The sequence below is a fragment of the Cyprinus carpio genome, chromosome A17 (assembly GCF_018340385.1).
Source record: "Cyprinus carpio isolate SPL01 chromosome A17, ASM1834038v1, whole genome shotgun sequence".
Taxonomy (NCBI): Eukaryota; Metazoa; Chordata; class Actinopteri; order Cypriniformes; family Cyprinidae; genus Cyprinus; species Cyprinus carpio.
The window spans coordinates 8,330,276-8,348,926 of NC_056588.1; the positions used below are offsets into that span (position 1 = coordinate 8,330,276).

The 18,651-nt window shown below is 34.2% G+C and overlaps 1 protein-coding gene across 2 annotated transcripts in view; it reads left to right on the top strand.

Annotated features, from left to right (window-relative positions):
• The window catches only part of LOC109061753 (regulator of G-protein signaling 7), a 50,296-nt gene extending 32,343 nt beyond the window's left edge, over positions 1-17,953 (top strand). The window contains exons 4-19 of one of the 2 annotated variants that reach the window (XM_042773834.1): positions 1,389-1,485; positions 3,807-3,857; positions 5,927-6,033; positions 6,656-6,707; positions 8,238-8,302; positions 9,045-9,121; positions 9,501-9,582; positions 11,093-11,167; positions 11,567-11,665; positions 12,766-12,827; positions 13,708-13,818; positions 13,907-14,032; positions 14,158-14,344; positions 14,477-14,566; positions 16,055-16,094; positions 17,291-17,953. In XM_042773834.1, the coding sequence (XP_042629768.1) occupies positions 1,389-1,485; positions 3,807-3,857; positions 5,927-6,033; positions 6,656-6,707; positions 8,238-8,302; positions 9,045-9,121; positions 9,501-9,582; positions 11,093-11,167; positions 11,567-11,665; positions 12,766-12,827; positions 13,708-13,818; positions 13,907-14,032; positions 14,158-14,344; positions 14,477-14,566; positions 16,055-16,075 (1,302 nt within the window). In that variant the 3' untranslated portion in view covers positions 16,076-16,094; positions 17,291-17,953. The remainder of the gene's footprint in view (positions 1-1,388; positions 1,486-3,806; positions 3,858-5,926; positions 6,034-6,655; positions 6,708-8,237; positions 8,303-9,044; positions 9,122-9,500; positions 9,583-11,092; positions 11,168-11,566; positions 11,666-12,765; positions 12,828-13,707; positions 13,819-13,906; positions 14,033-14,157; positions 14,345-14,476; positions 14,567-16,054; positions 16,095-17,290) is intronic. The other variant, XM_042773833.1, reaches the window with a different exon arrangement.
• The last annotated feature ends 698 nt before the right edge of the window (positions 17,954-18,651 follow it).

An 18,651-nucleotide genomic window follows, 5' to 3' on the forward strand; every position in this document is an offset into this window, starting at 1 on the left:
TTTAAATATAAATTGTCTTTGCTGTCACATTTGATTAAGTCAGTGTATTCTAAAAAAAACAAAAATGTTTTTGAACAGTAGTGTATATTTTATATTATTAAACAGATTTTGTCAGCAGATATTTGTATGTCTGATTAGATTAATTAATCCTAATATTGTGTTTAATTAAAACAAAATAGTTTATTCACAAAATAAGAAAAAAAAATACCCATGAATCTCTGCATCAGTTTAAAAGAATTTCAGGCCACAGATTGGCTGTGGTTGTACAGCTGATGCCAGTGAGTCTTTTGGGACTTTATATTATCACACATCATAGCACCATACAGCTGAGATGTGCTTATCTTTATCTCTCTCTCTCTCCGTCTTTCTCTCTAAAATGTTTCTATTACAGTCGTGAGTGTGAGTGGAATGCTCAGATCCCTCATTACCTTAAATTAGCACTTCAGTGTTTGCCCACCAGCCCGGTCTGCATTGTCGACAAAGTGTATGTGCGATTCTCCCTCCCTCAGTGAGTGCGTGTGCACTGTAGGTGGTTAGTAACTGCCATCAAAAGCATTTCATCTCTAGATTTTAAAAAAGACAGCTATTTCTGGAGTCATAATAACGGTTTTCAAGGGAATTTAACAACATTTTCTGTTAGAATTCTCTCCAAAGGCATTACAGCCTGAAGAAACACTCCGCATCAGTGCAGCACCCACTTGATGTAATTTTACATGTTTACTGGGCATCCTCTTGAGGAAACTGCAACAACTCTCTCTCTTTCTCTCACTCAATCCATCTGCACATCTGAACACTCACAGGTACATGCTCATATATGCACAACGTGTTGTGAAAGTATATGTACACACACACACTTCCATATGGCAGGTATCTCCAGGGCACATATTGTTGAACTGATTTCGATGTGGTCTTCACTGGAATGATGTCACTGGTGGCTTTGAAGTACTTGGTCACATGTCCAGACTGTGAGTTCCCTGGCGACGCTGCTCGCCTTGTTTACTCAGACACTCAGAGCGTCTCTGAGAACAGTTCAAATGTCAGCGGATCAATGAGCGGGTGACGTGACCGGTCCCTGATTGGCTCCCCAGATTTTATTTGGTTTACTCAGACATTTAATTATAGCAAACACATATTATATTATATTATATTATATTATATTATATAAGATTTTTAACAGAAAGAAAGTGTTTGCTGCATTAGATGCAATTAAAATTTGCAGTGAAAATATTTTTATAAAAAAATATTTTAAAAATTAAATAAATCATATTTTCCACCTCATGGAATATGGAAACTAATTTGTATTCTTTTTTTTCCCCCGTGTTGCAGGAGAATTACAAGCACATATGTTTTAATTTAGTCTCATGTGTGTCTTTCTCTCTATTGTTCAGATGGAGGATGTGATTGCCAGGATGCAGGATGAAAAAAACGGCATACCTATCCGTACAGTCAAGAGTTTCCTATCCAAGATTCCCAGTGTCTTCTCTGGTAATTCCCCTACAACTGTTTTATATACACTGCGGTTCCAAGCTGGCGATGAGAAAGCAGGATTCAGCAAGAGGCAGTGCCCCACAGCAAGCCTGAAGACCAGCACAATGAAAACTCAGCCAGAACTCTGTAGTGCAGCGCCAGTACCAGAGCCCTTCGTGTACTGATCTCTGTTGATAGTCTGATCTCTATCAAAGGTCCCTGGCCTGCATTGCTCTGGCAGAGAAGCACAATTCTGGATATAAATCACAGGGTTTGAATTGGTTGGTTGGAAGATTTGACTCATTATAGGTATTTAGATTTCATTCTAACAGCCGGAAACAGCTATTATAAATGCAGCTAATCGAATATTCCGGGTTAATTTCAAGTTAATGTTTATGGACCACATCAGTGTCATGCTGTCATCTGCCACAAACCATAATTTTTACAGTTAATTTTTACAAAGAAGGGATGAGTTGAAATTATTGTTTGTGGTATTCTATCTGTGGACCATTACCAAGAATATTCATTTAACATCTTTGAGAAGAAAACAACAGAAAGAAAGGAAATAATTGGATCCATTATTCATTTAAAAAGATTAATTAGAATGTTTCACTTTTATTGAACAATGATTGCACTATTAACATATCAGAAGAGTGCAAATGTTATACTGTATTTACCATAATCCATTTTAGAAAGGCAGGATTAAGAATGAAAAAGCAAGATAGAAATTCTCAGAAGAGTATTCTTTCATTCCTCTGACTGCGATCCCCCAGAGGATTCATTAAAAGGCCAGCTTCAAGCTCTAATACCCCAGTCTCTGCCTCTCTATGCTTTAAAAACTGTCTCACGCTCATGGCTTCTAACGTCTCTGGGGACACGCCTCTCACTGCTGATTGGCTGAGGCTGTAGGGGCACTGTGCATATTTTGGGATTATTGGATTTGATTGGTCAGTAAGGGTTATCTCGGAAATAAATTTCTCAGAAGAAACAGTTCACAGTCTGTTAATTTAGCAGTGACCAGGTTGAAAACGAAACACTGAACACAAAAACTTTGAAATGAAATGAAACACGCTTTATTTATTATTCACTGTAAAATGGACATTAATACTTAAAGGGATAGTTCACCCAAAAATTAATGTTGCTGAAAATTTAGTCACCGTCAGACCATACAAAATTGTTTCTTCATCAGAACAGATTTGGAGAAATTTAGCATTATGTCACTTGCTCAACAATGGATCCTCTGTAATGAATGGGTACAACATTACATTACAAAACATTACAATAATCCACAAGTAATCCATATGACTCCAGTCCATCAATTAACATCTTGAGAAGCAAAAACATGCATGTTTGTAATAAACAAAAACAAATCCATCATTAAGATGATTTTAACTTTAAACTGTTGCTTGCAACTTTGCCCATATTGCTTTTGCCATGCAGTGAAAAGGTCATCTCATCTGAATCAGGAAAGAAATATGCATAGATCAAGCATATTACAAGCAAAAACAGTTCTAAGTATTTCGGTGGACTTTGAGAGTATAACATGTTGGACTTTTTGACTGGAGGAAGCATTATTATAGATTATGGACTTGTATTTTGGCTAGATGCGACTTTTTAAAGTTAAAATTATAGATTTGTTTGTGACAAACACACAGCTTTTCACTTCATAAGATGTTAATTGATGGACTGGAGTTGCATTTTAAATTTTTACCAGCTGTTTGGACTCTCATTCTGACGGCACCCATTCACTGCAGAGGATCTGTTGGTGAGCTAGTGATGTAATGCAGAATTACTCCAAATCTGTTCAGATGAGGGAACAAACTCATCTACATCTTAGATGACCTGAGAGTGAGTATAGTTTCAGCAAATATGATAATAGCTAAAAATTGCATTTGACACAGAACTAAGACTAAGGCTAATTCAAAAGACTAAGACTACATTTAAAAATGGCTGACAAAATTAACACTAGTGCAAGAGGTGAAGATTATGACATTCTGCTAATCCACAAAATGCTCCAGCAGAGCTCTGCTAGACTCAGATCCTCTTTGGAGCATCCAGAACTGAGACAATTTAGAAGGAAAAACTGAAAAAAGAGCATTTCTTACTAACCATGAAGGAGTATTTTGCGGATTTTTAAGTTAAAACTAAAATAAGTAAATAAATAAGAAAAAAAAGTTATTTTCAGTTGATGTCACATTTCAGATTTTCTTTAGTAGACCCTGCTATCGAGACTTGATTCAGATTTTTATAGAGTAGCCCATTTTTATATTGATCTGTTTAAAATGAGACTCATAATATCCTTAGATTTTGAACAGTAGCCTTCTTTTCTTCTTTTACAGGCTCAGACATTGTCCAGTGGCTGCTGAAGAATCTATTTATCGAGGATCAAGGTGATGCAGCCTTTTCTTTAATGGCATCACTAACAGATCTACAAATGTAATATGCACAGATTAAAAATCTACTCTTAATTTGATTAATTCATATGCAGTCTTTTTATAAAAGACAAAATCATAACTTCAGCTGACAGTATAAAATATGCAGGATTTGCAGATTCATAATTATAAGTTGGCAAACAGCTAATGTCAGCATTTCCTGTTACTCCATTAATTAAAGAAGAGGAGAGGAGGAGGACATTTTTACAGTAACACACAGCAGATAGTTGTTGAAATACAAGATTATGTTTCCCAAAGGTTTGTTCTAACTACTGGATCGCTTTCTCACATCTGCTTCTTCAGCAACAACAATAGGAAACTCCTTTGAAACTGTAGCTTGCCAAGCAATGCACTACTACTCTGAAAAAAAAATGTAAAAAAATTATTTTGGTGTAGAAACAATTTTCACTCGGAAATTGCTAGTAAATTTAACAAATAATTACAAAGAAATTGCAAGTAACACTTTAAATTAAATGTGAGATTTTGGTGTAGAAAGACTAGATTTATTTATTTTTTTTGTAAAATGTACTCAATCTTTTACAACTTTTGAAAAAAAAGTTGACATTTTAGTGTAAAACTAATTAAGTAATTTAACAATAGTCGAGCTACTCTTCTAAAACAAAACTGCACACTACAATGAACTAAAATGTAGTGAATTGTAAATATATTTATTTTAGTTATTTGTTTTTTGTTTTTTTAATTATGATTATGCAACTAATGTTTTATTTGCTCAAAAAGCATTTGCTGGTTTTCAAGTCTAGCTAGCAGTATTGTGGAGGTGGAGTAGGTTTAAGGAGATTTTTTCTTTACACAGCGGGGAGATTCGATTTGTTTCTGAGTATGGTGTATATCCCTCTACTTTAGATTCCCTCTGACAGATTTGACAGGTGTGTGTGAGTAAGTGTGTGATGGGGGCTCTTCTGAGACAGAAAAAGAGCAACCAGATAAGTGCACTGAACCTCTCAGTATATTTAGCAGACTGCCTGGAACAATGGAGAGATATAAAGTAAGAACTTTAAAAAAGTTCTTTGTCTTTCTCTCTGTTCAGTTCTTTGCTACATTGCTGATTAGTGGGATTTACCTCATGAACATACCCAATAGAAAGCTCTCATCAAAACAACAAACAGCTGCAAAAGCATACTGCATCCTTGAAGGCAAAAGGATATTAATTTGTAATCAGCACTGACACATGCTGTAACATGCACACTCACAGTAAACAATGTATTGTAAAAGTTTTATAGAAAATAATTTATCGATTCTTAACTCCCTCTGGTATGCCATCTGCTGAGGAGTGTGTGGTGCTGGTTCAGTTGCAGTAGAAAGTTATTTCCATTTAAATTTCTAAATGATAGACAGAAAAGGAAACTTCCTATAGATTTGAAATTTGATTTTTATTTATTTATTTATTTATTTATTTTTTTGGGAAAGAAAATCATCCCTAAAACAGGGTTTCTAATCATTATGAAGGGATGACATGGCATTAGAGTTTTCCTGTAAGAACCTTCACTGAAGCTTTCATTTCCATATTCTAGTGGTTGGTACCAGAGGTATTCAAGCCTTAAGCTTTTTTAACTATATAATGATTTATGAGTCATGGAGATTGGTTGGAAGTTGTATTTTCAAACTTTGAAGTGTTGCTATTACAACTTATTGTGTGCTCCCTAGATGTTTACATATTGATGTACTGTGTTCCCTTCCATTTACTCCTTATACAGTATGTTCTTTATTTGGTTCTAAAAGTACCAGGTTAAAACCTGCAGAAACACTGATAAAAGTATTTTGTTTAGTACAAAAAAAATTACAAAATAGCATATCAAGATTTAAAATGCTATCAATAGTTCAGTTAATGAAATTTTATTTCCAGAATCACAGTCTGTGTTTCTGACATTCTGCTCAAATTTCACATCTATACCATTTCATACCATTTGTTTGGTACATTTAATTTTAGTGCAGAAAAAAAGAATGAAAATAAAAATCTTGTCACTTCGTATTTGGACCCCTAAAAACACTATTAATTGTTTCTCTAGTGGAGGCTCTTCATCTGGGTACACTGATGGCGGCTCACGGCTACTTCTTCCCCATCTCCGACCATGTGCTCACTCTTAAAGACGATGGCACATTCTACAGATTTCAGGTCAGTTGTTTTGCTGATTTGAGGAACAAAATAGAGAAGAAACATTTGGAAACACTGTAAAATACAGCATCCATGCTAAATATATTGCATGTTATTAAAGTTAATTATATAGCAGCCTAATAACATGTAATACAGTAGCTAGCTCTGATACTGAACGTTCCATCAAATAATTGCACATTAAGTTCATGTTGCTCATTAAAATTAATCAGTACTTTCTAATGTAAATATATAATAATCACTGCATTCAGTGTAAAATGTGACTAAGGGCCCATTTACACGACAACGTTTTCAGCCAAAAGACGCATCATATACAACATATAATTGTCACTTCCCTACAGGTACTGTTTACTAACAAGGTGACAGCACCAAATACTGGTCTGGCATACGTAATACAACGTGTAAGCGTGATTTTTTTTAAACGATTTTAAAAATGCAAGGGAAAAACTTTTCCGTTTTTGACTACATCATTGTCGTGTAAACATAGCCTAAATTTTCATTTAAAACAACAGCAAATGTCTTGTTTTTTTATATACAAACTGAGCTTTTAAAGTATATGTGCTTGGAAAAACTGAGCTGCTTATTATGAGTAATGTATTTCATGTTGTGATTTTTCATCTGTCAGACTCCATATTTCTGGCCCTCAAACTGCTGGGAGCCTGAGAACACAGACTATGGTAAGTTTTGTGCGGGATTTGTTATCTGTATCTGTATGAGTCCATTCTATATGGACATGTATAATGAAATCCTCCAGATGGCTGAAGATCATCTAGATCATGGAGTGTTAGGAGTGTGTGTGCTTTAATAAGACTAGCCTATATAAACACAACCGTATCAAATCCTTCCAGCTGGATCATGTGTATGCGTTTGTTGTCACTACATAAACCCTGATCCCTTCATCCTCAACATTATATCCAGGTTTCCAGGGGAGCTGTACTCTAACTAAGCTTACTGTATTTCTGTCTCATTCATTTTCATAGGTATTTGTTTGTAAAATGTGGTTGTAACACAATGTAAAAAATGCAAACAACTAAAACTAAACTAAAAAAAAGTGTAACTATAAATGTAACAGAAATGAATTACAGATTTAATTACATGCATGTATTTTTAAAATATAAGTACAATGTAAAACATGTATGTACACAATAATTGCATTGTACCAAATAATTAATTAAAATGTAAGTACATAGTTGTTAAGGCCACTTAATATAAAGTGGGTCTGCAATATACAATGTTTGGGGTCGGTAAGATTTTTAAAAATGTTTTTGAAAGAAGTCTCACCATTTAGTTTCACCTTTATTCTCACCAAAGCTGCATGTATTCGATCAAAAATACACTAAAAACAGCAATATTGTGAAATATTATTACATTTTAAATTGACTGTTTATTATTTTAATGTATTTTATGTATTCCTCTGATGGCAGAGCTGAATTCTCAGCAGCCATTACCCCGGTCTCCAGTGAGCAGAAATCATTTTAAATGTTTTTTTTTTTTTTTTTTTTTTTTTTTTTTATGATTTCTTTGAATACTAAACAAAGGTCAGAAGACAACATTTATTTAAAAATTTTTTTTCTAGTAAAATTATAAATGTCTTTACAGTCATATTTAATCAATTTAATTTATCCTTGATGAATAAAAGTCCTAATTTACTTAACAAAATCTTAACTTTTGAAAGACAGTGTAAAAATACACAACTAATTTTGAATGAGGGCATTTTGTTACACTTTATTTTAAGGTGTCCTTGTTATGGTGTAATTATACATATAAGTACTGTGTAATATTGATTAACTACATGTACTTACTATGTGGTTAGGGTTAGGATTTGGGTCTGGCTTAGGGTTACTTGCATTTAATTATGTATAATTAATAGTTATTATAATAGTAAGTACATGTAACATGTGTAACAAGGACACCTAAAAAAAAGTGTTACCGGGCATTTTTGTGCACAATTATTCTTTACAAACAAATACCTGTGAATACATTTGCGATCACCCTGTGCGTGCATGAGTGTTACTCAAGTAAAGTAAATTATGCTTGTTATGAATTCAGCGATCAGAACAAAGCAACGCTCAGGTGCGATTTGGTACAAGCTGGTGTGAAATATGTTAAATATTTACTAAATATTTTAGTACAACTCATTTGAAAGCCCCGAGGGCTGCTGAGGTGTATGCGAGCAGTGTTTTTCACACACCTCTGTCTGTCTGCAGCTGTGTACTTGTGCAAAAGAACAATGCAGAACAAAGCACGTCTGGAACTTGCTGATTACGAAGCTGTAAGTAATCTTTTCTTTGTTTCACCCTTCTCTCTCTCTCTCTCTCTCTCTGTTAATTGTAACAATGCACGTCCCAGGCTTTGTACTTCAGACATTATTAGATAGAAGATATTAGGAAGATAATAAGGTAATGACAAACTTTAAAAAAAAAGTCGGTCTAATCCAGGCTAGGCTTTAAATGTTATGCTTTGTTTGCATAATCCATGTAAGCTCTTCAGTAGACCTGTGTAGATAGGTATCTTTCCACCAATGTCTTTCTCATATTGAACTGAGAACTGTTAACATGTAATCATTGTGCCTCCTCTTCATTTTTCTATTATTAAGTTAACCCTTGTGTTGCACTGAAAATAATTTATCGAATTTGCAAAAATGCTTGTAATCTGTCATTATGCTATATTTCACCAAATCTTGCATTTAATCTTGCAATTTATTTTCAAGTTGGAACAGGTTTTGTATTTATTTTTGGAACTGATTAGTCATAGGCCTCAATGATCTGAACTTTGGACTGCTTCCAACATATTCTATTTTGTTTATTATTTGTGTAATATATATAATTTATGGATGGTTTTGACAATGTTTACTGAAAAACTGAGATCAGATCAATAAGACATATGATCAATCAGTTCCAAAAACAATCAAAAAGCCCCCAAAGATACAAAAATTATCCAATTATTTTATACTGACCTTAAGTATGTTTAGCCAAAAAAAACTGTGATCGTTTGAAAATGCTCTTCTCTTTCAGGAGAGTTTAGCACGACTGCAACGGGCATTCGCCAGGAAATGGGAGTTTATATTTATGCAAGCAGAAGCTCAAGCAAAGTATGTATCTTTCCCATTCTTTATTGGCTGTTTTTTTGTCGTGTGTTTGTAAAAGCACGCCACCCAATCAGAAGACAGGAAAGTGATTCTTTAGTGGTCTCTTGAGTCGAGCTGTTGGTTGTTCTTATATTGTCTGTGCTAATGGATTTTAAAAAGTCTCTTGGACATAAATTGCACAGTAAAGTTGTTTTTGGATTCACAGAACTTACCTTATAAGTCATTGCTGCTGTTGTTCCAAGTAATTCAAGGCCATTCTGAGAACACTTTAGTGCCTCTGAGTGCCAAAACACAGCTCAGTTGCATGGTTCATTACATGTTTGCATTTTCTTTTGGAAGTTAAATATTTTAATTGCTTTGGCTTGGTGTTTGGTCTGTACAGAGTGGATAAGAAAAGAGACAAAATTGAGAGGAAAATACTGGACAGTCAGGAGAGAGCTTTCTGGGACGTGCACAGACCAGTGGTGAGTAAATGCATGTGTGTGTAAGTGTAGAACTAAGTCTGTGTAAGAACAATGCAGCTATTCTCTTTTCTTTTTCAGAATCATTCTTTGTTGTTCTCGAGTGTTTGAAGTTGTTCCCTCACAGAGGAATGACATAACAGTGTTGAAGCCCCCCTGAGCTAATGGAATCGCCTCTGTGCTTGAAGAATTCCTGGCTAGTCATAAAACTAAAACACACATTCTGAAAATCATATATCATTCATTTCCTTAGACAATATTCTACAACGTAAAAAGTGAAAATGTGTAGTTGTCCCCTAAAGAGGTATTCCTCCCCGAGCTATCCTTTTAAAATTTCTGCTGTTTGATGTATGTCTTAAAGTCTTAATGTAGTTAATTCAGTTATGCAAAATATTTTGAAAATATTATATTTTAATATTTTTAAACACACTAGATTTAATATTTTATTTATTTTTATTTAGTTAATTTATTTTATATTAATAATCATATTTCCTATCAAAGCATTTTGCTGCATATTCATGAAATACTGCTTAAAAAAAACAGGAACCCTTAGAAAGTGCTTTATGAAGATTTACCATGGCTTTAATATATTAATACAGTATGAACTATTGTATTTTGGTAGAAATACTGTTGATTAAAAAGGCCAATTTGTTAAGGAAATGAGAAAATCCATTTTTATTTCATCTATGGAAGTTACAGTTTTTAAATATGTACGGGCTACGACTAATTTCAAAACCTGTAGTTTATGTACAGTATATAGAAATTATAGTTGTTATATTGATCTAATCAAGAAAGTCAAAAGCCTTTTGTGTTTTTACCTGTTGTTTCTATGATTTTATTACAAATACCACAGTAGTAACTCAAGTTATGCAATTTCATTAGTTTATAGTTAAATAGTCATTAAAGAATATATTTTTTACAGTATTATTGCACCAGTCCATGTGTTTTTTAGTGTTAGTATATGTGTGAATCACTGGTGTGTATAGCTTTATGACTTGTGTCTATGTGAGCTGTTTGTTTTTAAGGAAGCAGCAATTTCTCCCTCAATTACACTTTGCTGATCCTTCTCATTAGCAATTTCATGCTAACTTGGCTTAATCTTTCAAGCTGGCATGCAATAGCGAGATGATGCAGCTCTTGTCCATATTTAGCCAGTGCAGGTTCAAATGGGGTTTATTACAGAACTCTAAGTGTCTTGAGGCTGTTTTCACACTCTCTCCCACATACATTTGAGGCCAGGACCTAAAATTCATCCTATACTGGAGTGTAGAAACATTGAGTCCTGTGTGAGATAGAATAGAGTCTAACCAGCAGGAAACCTTTTGACTGACAGCTCCATGCCTTTTTAAAATATCATCTCAGTTTTCCAAAACAGGAGGGAGTATGCTGGTTAAGCGCACTGCGTCAGGTGGTTTACAGTCGAAGCAGCACGATTGCCTGGCAACCATAAACTATAGGTCATCTAGAGAATTGACAGTTATATTGATAAAGTGTGTGTGTGTGTGTGTTTCAGCCTGGGTGTGTGAACACAACAGAAGTGGACATAAAGAAATCATCCAGAATGAAGAAACCTCACAAAACAAGAAAGGTGACACAATAAACCCCACTGGCATTCATCATCCTGCCCCACTGGCAGGAAATCCAGCATTTAATCAAACTACTCAAGGTTTTAATATTCTAAAACATGTACTAATCACTGCAGCAGTTATTCCACTCATTATACCATTGAACATTTGCATTTGAATGAATCAGCCAACCACTCGGCCAATCAGAATACTGAATCAGTCTTAAATCAATCCTCCAATCAGAGAGCCTCACAGAATCCAGCACCTTACCAATCAAGAGCAGCTTACCTCAACAATCAGACAGCTGCCCGTGTGAAATCCCCAATCACAGATGCAATCACACAGAAATCTCTTCTCTAATATCTGAGCCTGTTTTCAATTTATGTAAATAAGGTTGTAAATTATTCTGATGATTTTCACAGTCTGTGTACGGCCTTCAAAATGACATTCGCAGCAATAGCCCCACCCACACACCAGCCCCTGAGGCCAAGCAACCAACCGAGGAAGAGCTTCGGGAACAGGTAACACCTGATTGGTTCTGTGTGGGTATAGGCAGAGTATTTGAAATTAAGTCTCATTTTTACCCTTTGCATTTGTGTTCACATCATGTCAGAATTACCATAAGTTTCACATCTTGGCTGGAAAGTTGGAAACTTAAATTTTTAATAGTTAAGAGTTTAAATTCATTTTTTAATAGTTTTAAATATTTTATTTTGTTAATTTATTTTATTACCCAATGAAGCACATTTTCCATATATCCTATCAAAGCTTTTTGCTGCATATTCATGAAATACTGCTTAAAAAACCCTTAGGAATCCTTGGAAATGCTTTATGAAGATTTACATGTACCATGGTTTTATTGTATTAATACTGTAAGAACTATTGTATTATGGTAGAAATATTATTGTATGGTCATATTAAAAAGGCTAATATGTTAAGAAAATAAGGAAATGCACTTCATTTTTATTTCATCTAAGGTAGTTACAGTTGTTACTGTAAATGTGTACGGGCTACTACAAAACCTGCAGTTTGTATACAGTATATAGAAATTATAGTTATTATATTGATCTAATAAAGAAAATCAAGAGCCATTTGTTTTTACCTGTTGTTTCTATGATTTTATAACAAATACCACAGTAGTAAGAATGTGTTCCTATGACTTAATAATTTGCTCCCTTGTTTTATTTCGATATTGGTCATGTTGTACTAATTCATTCCCTTGTTTTAGTTAAATTGTGACCATGATTTAAAATGAGGAATGAATTAGTATAAAGTAGCTACGCTTTATAATAATATGAGGGAACAAACTAGTACGACGTGGCCGCAATTTAGATAAAATGAAGGGATGAAATAATGAATTAATAAAACATAGTATCTTTTTACATAAACAGTATCTATTTTTCTTTTCAAATGGCATGTGCTGGGATCTTTAAAAACATGTTCAAAACTTCTTAAATGCTTCAGAACTGACCAGCCTAACCAGCTTGGCCTGGCTGGCTTTTTTGGCAGCTCTGTTGAAAACTGACGATTTTTGTAAATCAGTGGCTGTGTTTGCCATCTGTTTTCACACACACATACCCACATATACTCACCTTGACTATTACCACTATTGTCTTTCCAGATCAAGTTCTGGCAAGCACAGTTAGACCGACATCGATTGAAAATGTCCAAAGTTGCAGAGAGGTAAGACAGAGAGAGTGTCTGTGCTGTGATCGATCCACAAGTCTTCATTATTCTACAGTGCTTAAACATTTTCTTATCGACCTCTTTAATGGTCTGTATAGATATTACTCATGCTGACAAACATGTTTCTGTTTCTCGTCCTCAAATTTACTCCCTCTGTGAGATCAATGGCTCTATTAGGATGCCACAACTCACTGAAGATTTTGGTGCAATGTGAAATGAAACCGACTTGCAACAATCAGTTAAAGATCATAATAAAAAATGTCCATCTGTGTTGGAGTGTTGTATATACATAATCATATTACTTAATGTTTTCTTAAATGCAAACTATAATATCCATGTAACTTGTTTTTAAATACGTAATGCATATAACCTATCTAATAATTTTGTTAATATATAGTAGTATAGTAATAAAAAAGATCTAAAACATGATTAAAATGAACTAAATCTTTCCCCATGCTAGGATTATATTGAACAATCACTGTATTGCATTATGTATAAAGTCACTGATAAGCATAACACATTTATATAGTAAAGATTATTTTCTTCGATTTTTTTTAATTCCAGAATTGACTAATACATTATTAAAATCAAAAGTTGTATCTGTTAATGTTATTGAATGGACCTGAGCTAACATGGACCAACAATGCACTAACAGGTAATGTTAAAAATGATTAATAAATATTGTAATAAATGTATTGCTCATTGTTAAGTTAATGCATTAAATATAGTTAACAAATGGAACCTCGTTGTAAAATATAATATATATATATATATATATATAAATGTACAGTGTATTGGTCTGCTGTTTTACTATTAAATAGCTCCCTTTTACTTCCTCTCTCTTATCCCTTACTTTGTTTTTGTGATTTTCTTGTAGTTTGCTGAGTTATACCGAACAGTATTCAGACTATGACCCCTTCCTGTGCACTCCTGATCCATCTAACCCCTGGATATCAGATGACACAACGTTCTGGGAGATGGAGGCCAGGTCTGTTTCAGACGCACACAATGAATATTATTATTGTCTTTACAGATAAATGTGTACTGTATGTATAATCTGTTGTGTGTGTGAGCAGTAAGGAACCCGGTCAGACTAGAGTTAGACGCTGGGGTTTTGTAATCAATGAGGTGTTGAAAGATCCCGTTGGGAGAGAGCAGTTCCTCAAGTTCCTAGAGTCTGAATTCAGCTCGGAAAACCTCAGGTACACCAACATGCCTTTCATGCCACCTGTTGGTGGGTGAGGAGTACTACAACACAGCCATACATTCCACTGAGCAACTGCTTTGTATTCTGCAAATTCTTTCTCTTTTGTTATCCAAAACTCAGATTCTGGTTGGCAGTGCAGGAGTTAAAGAAGAGGCCAATCCGTGAGGTGCCAACACGGGTGCAGGAGATCTGGGAGGAGTTTTTGGCTGCCGGAGCCCCCAGTGCCATCAACGTTGACTCGAAGAGCTATGACAAAACCACACAGAACGTCAAAGACCCCGGACGATACGCTTTTGAGGATGCACAGGTGAGGAGTTTGTGATTTTGAGCAGCTACACTAATTATTGTTTTTCAGTGAAAATTTATGAAAACAAGCCACACAATTAATATTTTAAATGTTTATAAACATGTGAATGTACTGTAAATGTGTGTCTCCCAGGAACACATCTATAAGCTGATGAAGAGTGACTCTTACAGCCGTTTTATTAGATCCAGTGCCTACCAGGAGCTTCTGCAGGCTAAGAAAAAGGTAAAATATTTGAAGTAATTTGACTTACAGTCATAATCAGTACAGAGGAACTCTGTACTCTGAACTCTGATTAGTAAACATACAGGTACCTTTGATAGTTTGGGGTCAATAACATTTTTACATATTTTTTAAAGTTGTGCCTTATGTTCACTAAGACCGCATTTTTTTTATCAAAGTACATTAAAAACAGTAATATTCTAAAATTTCATTATAATTTAAAAAACCTGTTTTCTTTTTTTATATATTATAAACTGTAATTTTTTCCTGTGAAGGAAAAGCTGTTTTTTCAGCAACCATTACTGTAGTCGTCAGTGTCACATGATCCTTCAGAAATCATTTTAATATGCCAATTTGTTGCTCAAAAAAATCATTTATTATTATCAGTGTTGAAAACAGTTGTGCTGCTTAATATTTTTGTGGAAAAAAAATAAAAAGCTCAAATACTTTAATGAATAGAAAGTTCAAAAGAACAGCATTTATTTGAAATATAAATGTTTTATAACTTTTTGAATTCTTTACTAGCACTTTTGAAGAATTTTATGCTTTATCGCTGAATAAAAGTATTTATTTCTTTAGAAAAATTCAAATTAAATCGAAGTGACCCTGACCTTTTGAATGGTAGTGTATGTGAAGTTATCTTTCAATAATGCTTCAAATTAATTGCATGATAAAATAATTATTTAATTAATCTCAGTTATTCTCATATAAAAGTATTTGATGAGAAATATGAAAGACACAAAACTGAGATTTTATTTTTGTGTCAGCTAAATAAATAGTTGAACATAGAAGTCAGTGTATGTTTTGTTTGTATATCTACATTGTATTGAACATGTTATTAGTGCTGTTTTTAGGGCCCTTATTGAAAAAATAGTTCAACTTAAAAAAATGTGTCAAGACCTTGTGTTCTGTTTTTAAATGCAAGAACACACTTCCTAAAATAGCAAAAAAAAATTTTTTTTTTTTTTTTTTTGGATGCTATGGGATAGTTTGTTAAGATTATAATATTGTTATTTTTCTCTTCTATTTTCATCATTGAAGAAGGAGTTTAAGTCTGATAGTTAAATCTGATTCATTTGAATTGACACAAATAGATGGTTATATTAATTATACTTAAAAACACATACACTTCGTGCTGTAGTCCTTTTTTTCACTCTTCATCTTGTTGAATAAAGTTGGGAGGCATACAGGATCGCAGAACCTCATTTGAAAAGTTTACTCGAAATGTGGTAAGTGGTAGTGGCCCCACCCCCTCAGTGATGGCTTACCTGACCAATCAGACAGCAGCTATGGTCAGAAGAAGCTTGTCTAGTGCTTTGTCCCATCCCCAAACCTTGTAATGTCACGTTAAATCATGTCAAGACAGATCCAACTGTGTTAACTTGAGTGTTTAATTGGTTTGTCACTCTCTGCATGACTTTGCATTTTGGTCTCCTGTTGCAACAGCTGCCAAAATGTGTACCTGTTCACTTTTCTCTATCTTGTCCACAGAAAAGTAAGAACTTGTTTTGAAGGAAGGCATTGCTTCCAGGTAACCCTGCTCTTCCTCAACCTGTATGTGTTGCTCCTGTTCATGTTTGTTTGAGTAGTCAAGAATACATCTGATGTTTCTGTTGAAGGAATAGATCACCCAAAAAATGAAAATAGAGACTTTTTTCTTCCAGTCAACACAAATGGAGATGTTAGGCGGAATGTCCAAGCTGCTCTTTTCCATACAGTTAAAGTGAATGGGGAGACTGAGCTCCAAAAATAACACAAAGCATCATAAGTCATCTATATGTTTGTGAGATATTCCAAGTCTGTTTTATACTGTACTCTACCGTTCAAACGTTTGAGGTCAAAAATGTTTTGTTTTTGTTGTTTTTTTCTGAAGGGTCGTGTGAAACTATAGACTGGAGTGCTGAAAATTCAGCTTTACCATCGCAAAAATTAATAACATTTTAAAATCAAAATATCAAAATAGTAAATGGTTATTTTAAGTTGTAATTGTATTTCACAATGTCACTGTTCTTACTGTAATTTTGGTTGCACTTTATTTAACAGTACGTGTACTTGCATGTACTTACTGTACAATGTGCTTACAGTGTACTTACCCAAGAAAGTACTGGTAATATAAGGTAACTACATGGGGTAGGGTTAAGTTTAGGGGTAGGTTCTGGGTTAGTACCTAGTTATTACCTAGTTATTGTAGTTACGTACATAAGTACATAGTATGTACATGAAGAACAGGACTGTAAAATAAAGTGCTACCATAATTTTGATCAAATAAATCCAGCCTTGGCGAGTATAAAAAATTCTTATCAACTCCAAAATATGTAAGAGATTCGGATACAAATGTTGAACAGATAAAAAATATAATATTTATTATATTTTCTGTTTAATATCTGAGAGCTACCATGTAAAACAAAAAAAAATTCAGTGAATAACAATTTTTTTTTCACACCAGAAAGTTAGGAATAACATGACAGTGAGTAAATGATAACAATTTTCTTTTTTGGGTGAACCTTCCATAATGCAACCCCTCCAAAATCCAAGTTGTTTGTTTTGTGTACGCTATCATGAGGTGTCGGTGTTAAAATAACCCTCCTGTACAGAAACAGATTTGTGTAAATGAAAGGAGTAATTTTCTGTTCAGCTTAAAGATGCTTGTTTGTTTGTTGTTGTCACTGCACAATACCATTTAAAATCATTTGTCTTTCTCTTTGTTCTATTTGTCTTGTGTTTCAGGGAAAATCTCTGATACCGAAGAGGCTGCCTGCTGTCGTCCAATCTTGCTGAGCCTCAAACAATTCACCAAGGATGAGGACGCTGTCATCTTCATCTCTGTCGTCTGATTGGTCCAGATCCCAAATACCCTGGCCTGGACAACGGACCAAATCTTGCATGTCCAAGAGACTGAATTTTTACATCAGTTTCTACTTGCTACTTGCTAATTTCAGTCTTTAAGACAGACATGGACTTCTAATATTTGGGAAATGCATCAATGTCTTTCAAAAGAGGAAAGTGATTTGCTCCTCTCCTCTTTTGTCTGTCAGAACTGTCTCAAACTGTAGACTGATCAAATGATGTCAAAACCAGAAAATTTAAAGTCATAAAAACCACAGTTAAATAGCAGCATAGGTACATTGTGTAAAATCAAGAAGCTTTAGACACAGAGATGATCTCTTCCTACTCACCTTTCATCTCTTTTTGCATTGATTTTATTGCACTATAAAGGATTTAGCACACGTTTGCTTATCGCACACGTGAAGTCGCATGGGATATATCTGAAAGCGACTGGTCTTGCATTCTGTCTCGTTCTTTGTTGGCTCCCTCGGTTTATTTTTTTATACCATGTGTAAACACTTTTACTTGAAAATGTAATAAAGTCAGTCCTTTATCTGAAAGTCATGCACTGATTTCTCTTTCACTGTGCCACCTGTACAACTGTTAACAAAGTCCTTTTAAGACAAGTCATGTCACTCGGCGGCCATCTTTGAAACGCCTCTCGGGCATGCAAGTGCAACTCCAATCTCTTTGAATAAGGGAAACATCAAATTCTCAAAAACTGTTCACTAATCTTTCGATTAAATTTCATATTTGAAATCACCAAAGAAAACTAGGTCATAAATGTTGTTACCTTTGCTCAAAAAGCGTTATAAAAAGTTTATTTTTCAGGCTAGATCAGCAAGTGCACATGCGCAGTCCTAAGCGAACAGTGACATGCTGACTTTACCGATTAGCGATTGGCTCCTTCATTCAGAATGCGGAGATTCATGCATTGAGCGGCCATATTGAGCGTTGCATTTTTCCCCATTCAAAACTATATGAGTGACATGTCTTGGGTATTCTATAGTCTTTGCTGTTAATGACTAGTCAGAGCTGTCAGGCAGTGGAAGAGAAAAGGAATGCAGGTTTTAGTTTTGCATCATGCTCATCCCATTGGTACAATAATAAATGATTATTACTTTCATTATTTAAAAAAATATTTATTATAATAAATATTATATTAAATAATATAGAAATATCTTTAATTGTGTAAAAACATCAAACTGATGGTTCTATGCTTTTTCAAATAAAAAAAAATAAACTGGAAAATTATTTAACAT